This window comes from Callospermophilus lateralis, chromosome 5, assembly GCF_048772815.1.
Source record: "Callospermophilus lateralis isolate mCalLat2 chromosome 5, mCalLat2.hap1, whole genome shotgun sequence".
Taxonomy (NCBI): Eukaryota; Metazoa; Chordata; class Mammalia; order Rodentia; family Sciuridae; genus Callospermophilus; species Callospermophilus lateralis.
Genome location: NC_135309.1, coordinates 12432799 through 12446956, shown reverse-complemented (window position 1 = coordinate 12446956; position 14158 = coordinate 12432799). Strand labels below are relative to the sequence as shown.

Sequence of the window (14158 nt, the reverse complement as noted above, 5' to 3'; positions counted from 1 at the left end):
GGGTGGGTGGGGTGGGTGGGGGTGGGGCAAGGAATGAGACAGAGGAGGAGCTAGCCAGGAAGGTGAGGGAGGGTCGGGAGGGAGCAGCCTCAGCCTGCGCGGGCCCCCTGCAGGGTTTCCATCTCTCAGCCCCGAGATTCAGCGTTGGGATGGGAAGATACTGAAGAGAATGGAAATTATAACGAACATACAGAACTTTTTAATAGGAGACTATTAATTTGAAAGAAAAGCCATTGAGTAAGTGGGGGGCCATCCGGGAATAGTTTGAGGAGACCCTCCAGGTCCAACGTTCCCGCATACACAGCATCTCCTGTCTGCTTGGATTTCAAGGAACCTCCCCAACCCCGAGCAAGAGGCTGCCCTGAGCTGGGCACTTGGTGAAGCTGTATGTCCGTCCTCCTCCGCTCTCCAGGGCCCTTGGACAGGCTGTGGGAGGATCCTGAGCACAGCACTTCAGGACTGAAGGTCGCCCACGAGAGGAGGGTCAGGGTGGCCCCCGGATGCCCAGGTCCCTGCCTCCGCTTCTGCCATCGGTGGCAAGATCAGCGGCGCCTCGTCGCAGACGAAGAAGTAGGGCCGGAGGACACCCGATGACACCTGGCTAAAGCTGTAGATGTAGGACCCGTCCGTGACGTTGTAGAAGGACACCTCGCCGGCCTCGTAGTCCAGGAAGATCCCGATGCGGCGTGGCCGCTCCAGCTGCAGCAGGGGCGCGGACGGGGAGGCCAGCACCATGTACTCGCAGCCGCGCAGCAGCCACAGGGCCCAGACGCCGTTCTCCGGGGACGGCGTGGCTTCCCCCTTCCTCTGCACCGAGTCCTGGCAGACGCCCAGGCCCCACTCGGCCCGCACTCCCACCACCACCTCCCAGTAGTGTCTCCCTGATGAGAAGCTCTGCAAGCCCAGGATGCAGGGCCAGGTGTCGAATCGCTCGGGGTTGCGGGGCACGTCCCTCCACAGCTCCCCGTCCTGCACGCTGCGCAGGTCGGCCGTCAGCAGGAGGCTGGGGTGCGCTGTGGAAGGGTCCAGCTTCACGTCCACTGCAGAGAGAGTGATGGGACACGTGAATGCACGGGAAGGACTAGACGCCCTGGGGGTGAGCGTCGGCAATGCCCTCTCTCAAGACTGCCCCAAGTAATAGGCCTTTCTCCAGGGTCTGAGCACGTCTTTGTCTTTGATCTGCTGGGGCGCCCAGGGCGGCCTTAACCAGGCCATTAGGACAGCAGCGCTGTCAGCTTGCTGGGAAGCCAAATACCCAGTCGAAGGCAATTTTGCATTTGCACCCGGAGCTCTTGGGTGCACTTAGGATCATCTGCGCTTGGCATGAAATTTATAAACTGCTTGGGGATTGTTTTTCTCAAAACGTATAGGATAATTTCATTAATATGAAATCCACTACTTTCAAAGTGGTGTGACTGGTGGGGGAATTGTACCCTAGATGCCCTGACTCCACGCCCTGGTGTTATTACCTTCGTGATTATGTGACATTCTAGGACAACAGAGGCTATCTGGGAGGGTCTGACCTAATCCCACGAGCTCTTTAAAACTAGAAAGTCCTCTAGCTATCAGGATGGTGGCAGAAGAGAGTCCTAGACTTGGCTCTGATACAGCCTTGCCAGGGTGGAAGGGGAGGAGGGTCACATGAGGGGAAGGTGAGAGCACTCTGGAGTAGAGTGGCCCCAAATGATGGCTTGCAGGAAAACAAGGACGGTGGTGTTGCAGCTGCAGGGAACTCTAGCTGGAAAGTCCTTCCCCAGACTCCTCAGAGAGACTCAGTCCAGCCAACCCCTTGGTTTTGGCCTTCGGAGACCCTAACCCAAGCAAGGGAGCCAGCTACTCCCACCTGCAAGTCTGATCTTTGGACCTGTGAGCTAACTAGTGGGTGTGGTCTAAAGTGGCTGTTTGTAGTGATTGGTTCCACAACAGGAGGACCATCTAACATGTACTGTGGAGTCCCAGCAAGACTGATGCAGGACTGACTCATATACATAGTAGACAAACGCATCTACATCAAAACCAGAGTACTTCCTTATAAGTACTCAAAGGTAGTAAACTCATTAATAGACCTTAAGGTCATGGCAAAAACAGTTACTACTCGTACTAGTCTAATTCATCTTCAAGCCACACGTCGTGAACTTCTATGGATACCTAAACCTGACTGGCCACATCATTAGGCTCTGTGTGTTCATTACCTATGTTAAATCAGGAAGCCACCTTCTTCTTCTTCTTCTTCTTCTTTTTTGGTACCGGGGATTGAACTCAGGGACACCCAACTATTGAGCCACATCCCCAGTCCTATTTTGTATTTTATTTAGAGACAGGGTCTCACTGAGTTGCTTAGCACCTCGCTTTTGCTGAGGCTGGCTTTGAACTCATGATCCTCTTGCCTCAGCCTCCCCAGCCGCTGGGATTACAGGCATGTACCATCAAACCCAGCTAGGAAGCCACCTCTAATGTGGCTATTACCACCCCACAATATTGATGAGGAGATTCAAAGACTGTACCTGGTTTCCCAACTCCAGAGGAAGCAAATACCAGCCTGGAATGTAGCTCCTGTGGGACTGCTGGGTTCATTTAACATGTCACCTCTTTGCACAATGCTCAGCTCCATTGTTAGCCAAAGAAATCTGTGAATGAACTTTGACTAGTTCTTCCTGTTCCTTTCTCCTAAACCTAGCTATCAAGGATAATGGGACCATTGCGCACAACAAACTGTCCTGTCCACCTGCCCAGTGGCCACCAGGGTGGTGAAGGGATTCTCCTGTGTCAGTCGGCACCATGAGGACCTGACTGTCCTGGAGAGACTCCTACTCTTTTCCAGACTCACCAGCGCCCATGCTTCCCTCCTTCTTGATCTCCCCTCTCCTCTGTCACTGCCCCAGGACAAGCTGCAGTGCCAAGTTGGGGACTTCTTTCTCGGCTCATGCCCTGTGGTTATGGGTTGGCTCACTCAACACTCCAGTCAACTCCAGTCCTCTCTACTGATTGCAGTGCATGTTGCCAGCCTGGCCTCTCCCCTGAAGGTCCTTATTGTGAACTCATCTGCCTCCCTGGCCAGTTTTGGATGCTTAGTACCTGCCACAGCACCAACCTGCCCCCAAACCAGTCGCCCTTCTTGGGCCTTGCCTGCAGCATGGCCATCAGCACAACCAGCCGTTTTGTGTGGCAGTTCTTGGGATCCAAGACCCTGGGTCCTCCTCTCTCTCCTCTCACCACAAAACACAGCTCACCCAGGAGCAGATCCCAGCAGCTCCGCCTCCATTGCCGCCCAAGGATGTGGCCATCTGGAACCTTTCATATCAACACTGGGGGTCACCTACACTCATCTGCCACTGAACAGTGACAAAGGACACCAGCTTCTGTCTTGGTGACTTTAATTCATCACAATAAAGCACCCGGATGATGTGCACACCATGCCACTCCTACCATGCTGTCTCCCCAGGAACACCCTGTGCTCTCCCACTGAGTGCCATTCACAGAAGCAGCCCACCTCTCCAGCCCTGCTGCCTTGTCCTCCTTGCCCTCCCCCTGGGCTGCCCTCACCATCCTGTCCTCACAGTCCCAGTACACCTGCCGCACTTCCTGCTGCCCGACGCTCTGCTCCTCTCCCTGTCGCGCAGCTTTTTCTTTCTATTATTATAATTATTAACATGCACCAATTGTAGAAATTAGTGGACATCACTGTTTCTCCTCATCTAGTTCAAACTTGGAGCCTCTGGCCACCCTCATCACACTCTACAGAAGCCCATGTCCTCTCCTCATAGCCGGTGCCTGGGTAAGTGAAGTCAGTATTTGCACCGTGAATCACGGGTCATAGCACATTTGATTTGCTTTTGTTCTTCAATGATTCACTCCACTGGTAGAAAGGGCAGCATAAACTAGGCAGCATGGGCTGGATTCATTCACTAACTATTTCATTCGGTAAAAAGGAAAAGCATAGGAGGTGACAGAGTCTGGGGCGTGTGCTGCGAAGGCCCTCATCAAGTCACATGGCTAGTGTATGTTCACCTATCCACCAAACGGCGGGGGGGGGGGGAGGGGGGTCACTGGGCGCTACAACTGAGGTAGGTTTTCTCATTACAGGACAAGACTGTCCCTGGGAAGCCACAGTTTGTATTATGTGGCACAAAGTAGATTTTAAAAGGAAATAGTAAAAATATTGAATCGTCACCATTTTAAAGAACAACATGATTGGGTGAACAAAGCCATTTCATGCAGACCCTCTGGGTGTCCCTGACTGGCATCTGCTCGGATTGTGCACAAATGTCCCCTCCCCCTTCCTGCAGGCAGGTGCACTGCTCCACCCCTTCACAGCCAGACTCACCTCAACACTGAAATCCTCAGGAAGGCCAAGGGCAGTGCATGAGTCATGGTGAGAGAGTGCAGTATATTTTTGGTCTATGTCCCAGGTCCTGACACACCAGTTCCCAAAAGTCCTGAGACAAGGGACTCTTTTGCATGCTAATGAGATGGCTGGTGCTTGCTGGCCTAGATGGCCCCAGGATGGGCTCTGGTTTTCAGAGAAGCCCCCTGGGATTAAAGGGACAGAACCTTCAGTCCAACATCCCCCTACTTCTGGGAGGAGAGTGGGGCTGAAGCTCCAGGGGCCAGCAGTGGCCAGTGGTGTCATTGGTCATGCCTGCTAAATGAAGCCTCCATAAACCCAAAGACAGAGCTTGCCAGTGGCTGCACACAAGGAGATCCTGCAAGGAGCACCCAGAGAGGGTGTGTTGCCCCTCCCCACTCCACCCGGCTATTGGTCCCCATCCTCTGCAACATCCTGTACAATAACTGACCAAGTGTGAGTAGGGTTTGAGTTCTGGGAGCTGCTCTAGCAAACAAACCACGCTCATAGAGCGGGTCCCGGGAAAGCTGTTTTGCAGTTGGCTGGTCAGAGGCATAAGCCACAGCCTGCTTGTTCCTTGCTCCTGAAGCAGGGCACAGCCTTGCGGGACAAGGCCCTCAACCTGTGGGATTCGATGATGCCTGCAGGTGGACAGTGTCAGAATAGAGTGAGTGGGAGCCAGCGGGGCAACCCTGGAGAACTGACCGACTCCTCGAGGGAGACACCCACATGTTCTGCTGGGCAGGGCTGATGCACTGTGCCCCGGGAAGGAGCTGGAGGTCTGCCAGGTTGGGCCCCAGGTGAGAGGCCGCGACACCCTGAGAGCACACTCGCACAGTGAGTCTCAGAGACCTGGGGCTCTGCTGTGGCTGCTCTGCTGTGGCCACAGGCCAGGGCAGTAAGGGCAGCAGTAAGCCCCACACTCTCAGCATCAGTTCCCAGGCTCGGGGGCTCCACCCACCTTGGAATCTCCTCAACATTTCCCGCATGCCAGGGATGCGACATGGGGTCTTCAGCTCCATGGGGATGGTCTCTGGTTCCAGCCGCATCACAGCCTTACTTCTGAGAAGAGCAGAGAACCCAGAAATGTCCGCATGGCCACACCAGCCCTCTCGGCCTCCCCCGCTCCCTCACTGGAGCGGAAAGTACACTTACCGGCTCAGGGCTCCTTGCACACCCTGGAAGTAAGAGACACAAGCAGGTGTAAGTGCTTCCCACAGTTGACTGGGGACACACCACAAAAATGTCTTTAGAATGTACTGGAAATAATTAACAAGCAACATAAGACTGCAGGTGACAGTGAATCTCTGTTAATTAAAGGCAAAAAAGGCTATAATTGAATTCTCACATGACTCTCAAATTTAAAAATCAGGCATATAATTAGAACAGAGTCAGACTACACAAAGTTTATATTAATTCCCATGAAACCTATCCATCAACTATGGATTGTCAACTGATAGCTCTAGTTATTGGGCTATTTTAACAGTTACACTCTGCATTTTATACAGATAGAATTAGGGTAAAAATCCTACATGTTTTTGGAATTTACTTGAGGAACAGAGATAAGTACGGCATAGATCCTGGGATTGGGCATATCGCTTATGGTCGAGGGCTTGCCTGACTTGAACAGGGCCCTGTGTTCTGTCCCAGTACTCCAGAAAAAGTCATCTTCAAATTCGAATTCTCTGAACCAACAGACAAAGCTACTAACTGTCTAAGGAGATAAGAAAGGAAGTCATTACTATCCAACAACAGTGTATCTCAAAGTGGGTAACAAAAAGGTCACCTCCAACACTTGTCTTCTTCCCTAAAAGTGGTCAACAGTTGGACAAATTTCAACAAGGCATGAATGCAGAGAAACCATTTGCCTTGTCCTTTATGGACATGATCGGCCTGGGTCTTGGCCAGTGGGGTAAAATGAAGATCATTGGTATCAGAGAAGAAAGAGAGAGGACACAGACAAAAATTATGTAAGACTATATATTCTTACTATGATTTGTACTATAAACCATTTTAACATTTATATGGTGCAAAGAAATACTCATTTTAAATGAGATGTTATCTGAGATAATGCAGTGAATATTATTTTTGAAAATGCCAACGTTCCTGTGCTTACTTGCCACCTATACTTGAAAAATTAATTTCTTTCTGGCTCTCTGTTTACTCATTAGGAAATGAGCACAGCCATAACATTGGTAATGAAGATAGAATGGGCATATTAAATAAAGTGCTTGGTAGATAAAAGCGTTTCATGCAGTTACTTAGTGATTCCCCATCAGATGCCACAATATTGACAACTGTGTTTGCAAATGTCCCAGGACAGCGACTGGGTTTATGTGTCTGGAACTTGCAGTGTCCAGAGGCGAGTCAGTTGGGACACTGTGGGCCAGCTGCTCAGTGGGGATCTGCACTCTCTTTTAGGTTAGAATCCTCGCCTGTCACTGGGGCAAGGTACAGAGAAAAGTACCAGGTGAATGACTTTCTGTTGCAGGCAACCCTGTGAACAACACCTGTGGGGCGGAACAGCTGTGTCTGTGACCCTCAGACCCTGAGGAGGCTGGGGCAGGAGGGGGTGGTTCAAGGCCAGCCTGGGCCTCCGAGTGAAACCCTGTCTCCAATTAAAACTTTAAAAAGGCTGCTCTGAAGTCCCAACAGATTGAGAAATCAGCACAAGAGTCCATATACTCCCACCATACACTCCCCTTCGGACTTAACACGGGAATTTCAAGCTGGACTAGGTGAAGCACTGCTCATACTTCTGGCTCTTTTCCATGAAATGGGCTGCCAGAGGCTTTGGGGGTTGAACATTCATGAAAATCAGCAATATCATCTTTGACAAAAGGATGGTTTCTCAGCCAGAATGGTACAGCTTGTCCTTGCCCCACGATTCCATAAATAATTAATTTTAACTCATCATGTATTGAAGTTTTTGTCTTTTGCATGAGCTAAATGGTCCTCTGGGTGCCTCCTGACTCAGGGTCCAGTATTCGGTCGTAAGATGCCTTCTAAGGAAGTACTGCTGAGCTCTGTCCTAGAGAGCTGGGTGCCTTCCTGTCCCATGCCAAGGCTTGTCCCCATCCCCTCAGCCTCTGTAGGCCTGGCCTCCTGAGGCCGCCTCACCTCCAGCAGCCCCAGGGCTGGGCGCTGGCACCTCTCCTCCAGCTCCTCTGCCAGCTCCTTGAGGGCCTTGCTGTGCTGGGCCAGCTGGTCCTTACTGTCCCGCAGTCTCTGCAGGGTGGCTCTCTCCTCCTCCTCCAGCCTCCGCAGCTGCAGCTGCTCTTCAAGGGCCAGAAAGCCGCGGTGCTTCTCAAACTCCAACCTGAAGCGCTGCCGCTGGATCTCCACCTTCTCCTGGAGCAACAGGAGACCCCATCAGGGCTGGGGCAAGGTGTGGGGGGCCTGCCTCACTTGTGGGACGGGCAGCCAGAGAAGGGACGTCCCGCATCACCTCCCACCCCTGAACCCCCCCCTTGCTCTGCACCTCTGGGGAGGACCTCAGAAAAGAGGCCGGGAACAGGAGAGGTGGCCGGTGGGGTTTTCAAGCTCAGAGTCTGGGAAGACTGTGGCTGTGGGCCCCCTTGTGCTGCAGGGCCGGAGGCAAGGCCTTCGACGCGTGGGTTTCAATATCACGAGTCAAATGCAGCAGAAAGAGAAGCGTGGGGATCATCTGGGCACCTCCGAGAGCCTGAGTGGCCCCACAGCAGAGGGCTGGCTCTCCTGCTGGATGGGTGGCCAGGAAGAGCAGAAGGCCTGGGCTGTGAGGGACAACGTGACAGGAGAACACACAGATGTTCTCTTGTCCCAGGAGAAGCAAGAAACCAGCACAAGGCCATGTCCTCTGCAGAGCCCAGAAGAACTAACTGCCACGCAGGCCACTCACTCCAGGCTAATACACCAGCCCCTACCCAAATCTCCCATCACGGGCTCTTGTTGTTGCTTTCCTGATGCTGAGGACAGAACCCCTGGCTTCACTCAGGCTGGGCAAGCGCTCTGCCCCTGAGGCACACCTGGCCCTCACAGGGAGATGTCTGACTGAACCTAAGGATCACAGTGTGCACAGGGGATCGCATCTAAATGTTATTCTCTTGAAATTAGTAGCTAGAAACCCAGCTTTAAACTGAGCATGAGCGGCAAGTCACCCTCCCAAAGCATCTGCACCTTGGGTTGTCTGTTTTGTTTTAAACCTGATAGTTTCTTGGTTTAACTGAAAGACATAAATTATCATCAAAATTATTATAAAAGATACATATTTATATATTTGTATCCAAATAATAGTTCTCCCCAAATGTCTGGAGGTACTTTGGACTTTGGATCGCCCCTCTAGGAGAGGTGCCGCCTGCTGCTGCCATCCACCGCAGAGGCTGAGTGCTGTTGAGCAACAGCCTGCGGGGACAGCGCCTACTCCTCCTGACAAGGAGCTGACGGCCCACTGGCCACAGCGCCAAGGTCTCCCACTTCCTTTGTCCCATTTTGCATTCCTACCTCCTTTACCATTTTCTAAATCACTGATTCATACACTCTTGGCTTCCTCCTCAGGGACACTGACTTTGCATTCCACATTCTGATTCCTGAGAGGTATAGAAATGCACATTGTCTCCCAGGGCAGGCTGCTGGAGAGAGGGCTAAGCACTACCACAGGGAGGGGAGTCCAGGGGTGCACCAGGGATGACAGGGTGGAGGGGCCGCGGCAGCCCAGCTTCCTTCACGTCACCCTCTTGAGTGCCACAACCTCCTCTGGATATGAAGGAAAAAGAAGTGCTGCTGCAGAACTTAGAGCTGGTTTCCATCAAGCCTGTGCCTGATGGTTCTAGCTCATGTGAACATGAACGACCAAGAAGTTCAGACATGGCTACTTGCCTCTGAACGAGATATTTTAGCATCACTTCTATGTTATGACATGCATTGGAGGTTTTAAAATGCGGGAATTCAGATTTTGCACTTGGGTTCCTGATTTCATAAATCTGTGGTCAGGCCAATATTTTAAAAAATTAAATATTATTACCTTTAAATAATAAAGATTGTGAATCAGTGCTTAACTTTACCTATAATAGACATAGCAATAGGAGAAGATAAGACTTATTTCATAAGAAAAATGTAGCAAAAATGGTCCTTGTGAGCCAGGTACAGTGGTGCACTGTAATTCCAGTGACTCACCGAGGCTGGAGGATCACAAGTTTGAGGCCACCTTCTACAGCTTAGTGGGACCTGTTTCAAAATAAAAAGTAAAAAGGGCTGTGGACGTAGCTCAATTGCAGAGCACCTTGGGTTCAATGCCCAGCACAATAAATAAATAAATAAATAGAGGTCCTTATGAAAATATCTGTATGAAGATAGTGTATCAAACTAAATTTTTGAGGAAGAAAATAATATAAAGAATGATTCTAGCAGGGTGACTTGGAGGAGAAAGAAGAGGAATATTCTATAAAATATATCTGATCATGTTATATACTGTGCTGTGTACCTAATAAACCCATCCAACATGACACTATATGTGGTTCACAGCCTTGGCACTGTGGCAGGTTTGACCTACAATTCACCGTTGAGGGGTGCAGTTGCTGCTCTGGGCACTGTAGGGTGCCAAGCAACATTCCAGCCTCTGCCATGAATGGCAGCAGCAAGCCTGGTGACTCAAAGCCTCTCCAGCTGTGGAACTGGAGAGGAGGGCATGTGGTCCAGGTTCACAGCCACTGTGAGTAAATGAAATGTAGGAGAAAACCAAGGGGGGAGGGGCTGCTGAGGTGCAGAAAGAGGGGACCGTGGATGGATGACCCAAGGAGGCTGAAGGCTCCAATTCCCTCCCTGTATAGATGGTCCCTGGGAACTGCACCACATCTGTCACCAAGCCTGTGGCATTCATTATTTAACTGTCCGACAAATACAGTTTGACACTATAGTAGCAGGTGGTGGCACCCACCCCAGCAGTGAGTTTCACAGTAAGATCAAGAGAGTAAAGCTATTTATAATCTGGATAGGGTCCTGCTGACAGAGGAAAAAACAAAAATGAACAATGTCATTTGGGGTCTGGGACAATTCAGGATGGCCATGAGATGTTTCTATGGAGCACCTAAGTAAATGGCAAGCTCGCTGGAGAATGAATGCCGCAGTCTGGCTGGGCACAAAATAACCGAGCCGCCACACAACCTTGTAGGTTCAAACAGCAACCTTTATTCTCGAACTCTCACCAGCACTCTACACACACTTCCAGGGAACACACTGCCTCCACCAGGCTCTGCGCTGAACCCGCGAGAACTCAAAAGTAACTCCAAAGGAACTCCAAAGTAGCAGGCCCCCTAACTAGAGGCAACAGGATCTGCCCTAATCCTGGAGCCGCCCTATTCCCAGCAGGATCCACCCTAATCCCTGGAGCTGCCCTAATCCTGGAGCAGGGTCACCTTTCAACCATTCCATCTGGCAAAAATGCCAGGCCTCATTCTGACTAAACTGTGGCTCTCAACAAATGGAGACTCAGGAAGAGGGTGGTGCCTGCAGCTCCCCAGACTCAAGCCCCCCTACCTTCCACAGCACAGTCTTCCTCCCCATGTTGGCTTCCTGCATCAGGGCCTCCTCCATCTCCTTCCTCACCAGCTCCAGCGCCATCTGCAGCTTCACCTGTGTGGAGCAGACTGTGAGGACCTGCAGGATCAACTGGAAAACTCCCTAGAACGCAGGTGGACACCTTCACTGGTAACTCAGTTAATACCAGATGCAAAGATTCATCTAAAATCGTGCTCCTTGCACCATTAGGATAGTAAAACTACAATGACTAAAATGTAAAAATGAGTGGCAAAACATTTTACATCAACACGATAGAAAACTTAATGACAAGAAATAGAATTACAATGTCAAATAAGTACATTTTATAATGGTGCCAGTTTTGAAAAAAATGCTTATAATGAATATGTAAAAAATAGATGGAGGGAAATGAAGACATCATTAGGTGAAATGTCATCTATTGGTGCTAGGTTGAAGAGTGATACAATTTCTTATTAATTATGATGAGAAAAGTGTGTTTGTTATTAGTACTATAAGTCATGGTATTTCACCAAAAATAAATCTTGTTGGTTAAAATATGTTAAATGATGTCAGGTGCGGTGGTGCATGCCCATAATCTCAGCAAGTTAGAGGGTAAGGCAGGAGGATCTCAAATTCAAGGTCAGCCTCAGCAGTTTAACACTGCCCTAAGCAACTTTGTGAGACCCTATCTCAAAATAAAAAAATAAAAAGTCTGAGGATGTGGCTCAGTGGTAAAGCCCCAGGGTTCAATCCTTGGTATCATTAAATAAATTAATAAATGAAATAAAAATAAAATATTTTAGGTGAAAAACACAATATTCTGTACATATTAAAAGGAGTAAAATAAGTATAAAAAAGCCTACCAAACAATCAAACAAACAAAAACCCAGAAATTACATCTCTCTTCAATGATAAGAGCCTTCCAAGAGGCAAATACATGCCTTTCTTTTTAAAACAGGAAGCTCCCATAAAAACACATACAGAAATATGTTTTTAGTAGAAAATAATACAAATTCTACCTTTAAACTTACTCAATAAATCTTACATATATATTATTCACTTTAAAATATTATAATACTCTATATAAAGTACACATAAAGTAACATTAGAATTCATGGTGGCATCAGAATAAAAAGAGGCATATGTTTGGTGTTTGTAAGGAATAGAGCCATTCTCACATGTAGATGGAGGAAAGCTCCCTGGGACCAAAGACACTGAGCAAAAGCAAGGAGGTGAAAGAAGAGGCATGTTTGGGGACAAGAGTGACTAGGCTAATTTTGCTGGGTCCCATGTTTGGCTTGGATAAGAGCAGAAGGAAGGGGACTTCAGAACCTAGAAAGTCGTGATTGACAGGCCAAGGAGTTTGGATGGTACTTATTTTTTATCTAGTTGATTACTGAAAACAGAGAATATCTTTAGCGATATCACAGCAGCCATGTTCTGTATGGTACCTTGGGGATTTAGACAGACAGGAGCATACTTGACTTTTCAGGTAGGCTAGAAAGCGCCTAGTACCTGTAATTTGCAGAGGATAACAGAAATCAAGAGGAAAAATCAAAAGAGAAATTTCCAAGATTGTCCAGATGAATGTTGACTGGTGAATACCCCAGTCCTTAACTTAAAACAAACAAATAGAATAAATAAATGAATGCTTTAAGAAAGCTGGTGCTTGGAACTTATTACAGTGTCACAGAGTGCTTTGGCCAACTGTGCCAGTAGATTAAAAAGACAGCTTTGACCTCTTCTGTGCTAGCAGCTGTTCCAGATGCCGGGACAGGCACGTGTTTAGAGTATGTCCCAGGACCTGTGGGCACCTGTGGGAAGACACCTGGGCAGAGTCCCTCGGATTGCTCTTGGGGTCAAGCACCTTCTTAGGGGAATGCTCAAGTCCTCGGTATCCAGACCTTCGTGTGGAGTCGAGTGGCCCCCTCCTTCAGGGAACCCAGACAGTCCAGGCCCGAGCAGACGCTATTCCTCACGAAGGTCTGAGCCAGAGGGTGGCCTTAATGCCCGTGTTAAGGGACCTAGACAGACACCCGGCAAACGCCGTGCCCCAGGAATCCCGTCAGTGGAAGCGAGTACGACAGAGGTGCAGGGCTGTCACCGAGACTCACGCACAGCCCGCCCGCTCGGGATCGGGAAGACCAGCTTGAAAGCCAGGGATGGAGGGTCCTGCGCTCGGCAGCCGGTCCCGCGCTGCTAGCCGGAGCCGAGGCAGGACGACCCGGCGGGCCGGGAGCTCTGTGCCCCGGTGCCTTCCGCCCTACACGAGCGGCCCGCGGCCCCGCTTGGCACCCCGGGCTCCCGCGCTCACCTGGTAGCTCCTGGCGGCCTCCCGCAGCGGCGCGGTGTGGTGGCTCTGGTGTTCGGGCGTGGTGTCGCAGACCCAGCACAGGAGTGCCTGGTCCTCCTCGCAGAAGCGGCTCAGGTCCTCGCCGTGCCGCGCGCACTGGCGCGCTCCCGTGGGCTCCGCGCCCATCCCGAGCTGCCGCACGCTGTCCACCAGGCTGGCCAGCTGCCGGTTGGGCCGAAAGTTCTCGGGCCTGAAGGGGCCGCGGCACTGAGGACAGGCGTACACGTCGCCCTGCGCGCTCTCTGACTTCTCACAGAACTCCGAGATGCACCGGAGGCAGAAGCTGTGGCCGCAGTCCACACTGATGGGGTCCTGCAGGAAATCCAGGCACACAGAGCACCGGGCCTCCTCCCGGAGCCTCTCCCCCGGCGCCCCGGAGGCCATGGTGCTGGCCTCGCCTGGCCGCGTGGCTGCCGCTCCCCCGCGGCGCCGGTTATCTCCTCTGTCGCCTGGCACCAAGAGAAGGGCTCATGGCCAGGATGGGTTATCGCTGGCTGGGGTTCAAGACTCTTCATTAACCACTTCTGCTGATGATTTACAACTCAGACACCGTCAACCGCAGGGGTGAAATTGACATTCAAGTAATCCTCACCTCCTAGGAAGCTGAGCTCTTTCTCTCTTCCTCATTCTTCCTTCCACGGAATATTTTTAATTGAGTGCTTTGATGTAATGCAACATTTAAGTCATCTGAAAGGGAAACATTATTGAGATTTGACTACTTATCTCAAAAGTTTAAAAGTCCAAATTTTAACAAAATTTTACAAAAGTATACTGAAGTGCATCGATGAAGGGAATTAGCCGATTGTAGCCCGGTTCTGTGGTCTGCAAGATATTCCAGGTGAACTTGACACGGAGGCACACACGTGCCTAAGGGGTGAACCCACCCTGAGCCTTTCTCCCTGGAGTCCAGGCCGTGCACCTTCACAGTGGAGCAGCTATTAACGTTT

The 14158-nt window shown here is 50.5% G+C and overlaps 1 protein-coding gene across 1 annotated transcript; it reads right to left on the bottom strand.

Annotated features, from left to right (window-relative positions):
* Positions 1–453: 453 nt before the first annotated feature.
* Positions 454–13595, bottom strand: LOC143400317 (E3 ubiquitin-protein ligase TRIM58-like). The gene is made up of 6 exons (XM_076857596.2): positions 13173–13595; positions 10859–10954; positions 7466–7696; positions 5501–5523; positions 5307–5407; positions 454–1040 (listed from the first exon to the last, which is right to left on the bottom strand). Exons 1-6 carry the CDS (start codon positions 13593–13595, stop codon positions 454–456), a joined length of 1461 nt encoding a protein of 486 aa, XP_076713711.2.
* Between the last annotated feature and the right edge of the window lie 563 nt (positions 13596–14158).

What these genes read in the sequence shown, in the direction of transcription:
- LOC143400317 (XM_076857596.2), bottom strand. Translation starts at nt 13,595, where the DNA reads ATGGCCTCCGGGGCGCCGGGGGAGAGGCTCCGGGAGGAGGCCCGGTGC. An exon ending in GGAAGACTGTGCTGTGGAAG is followed by an intron (nt 7,697 to 10,858) that starts GTAGGGGGGCTT and finishes CTGTTGCTCCAG; the next exon opens with GAGAAGGTGGAGATCCAGCG. An exon ending in AATGTTGAGGAGATTCCAAG is followed by an intron (nt 1,041 to 5,306) that starts GTGGGTGGAGCC and finishes CTCTCTCTGCAG; the next exon opens with TGGACGTGAAGCTGGACCCT.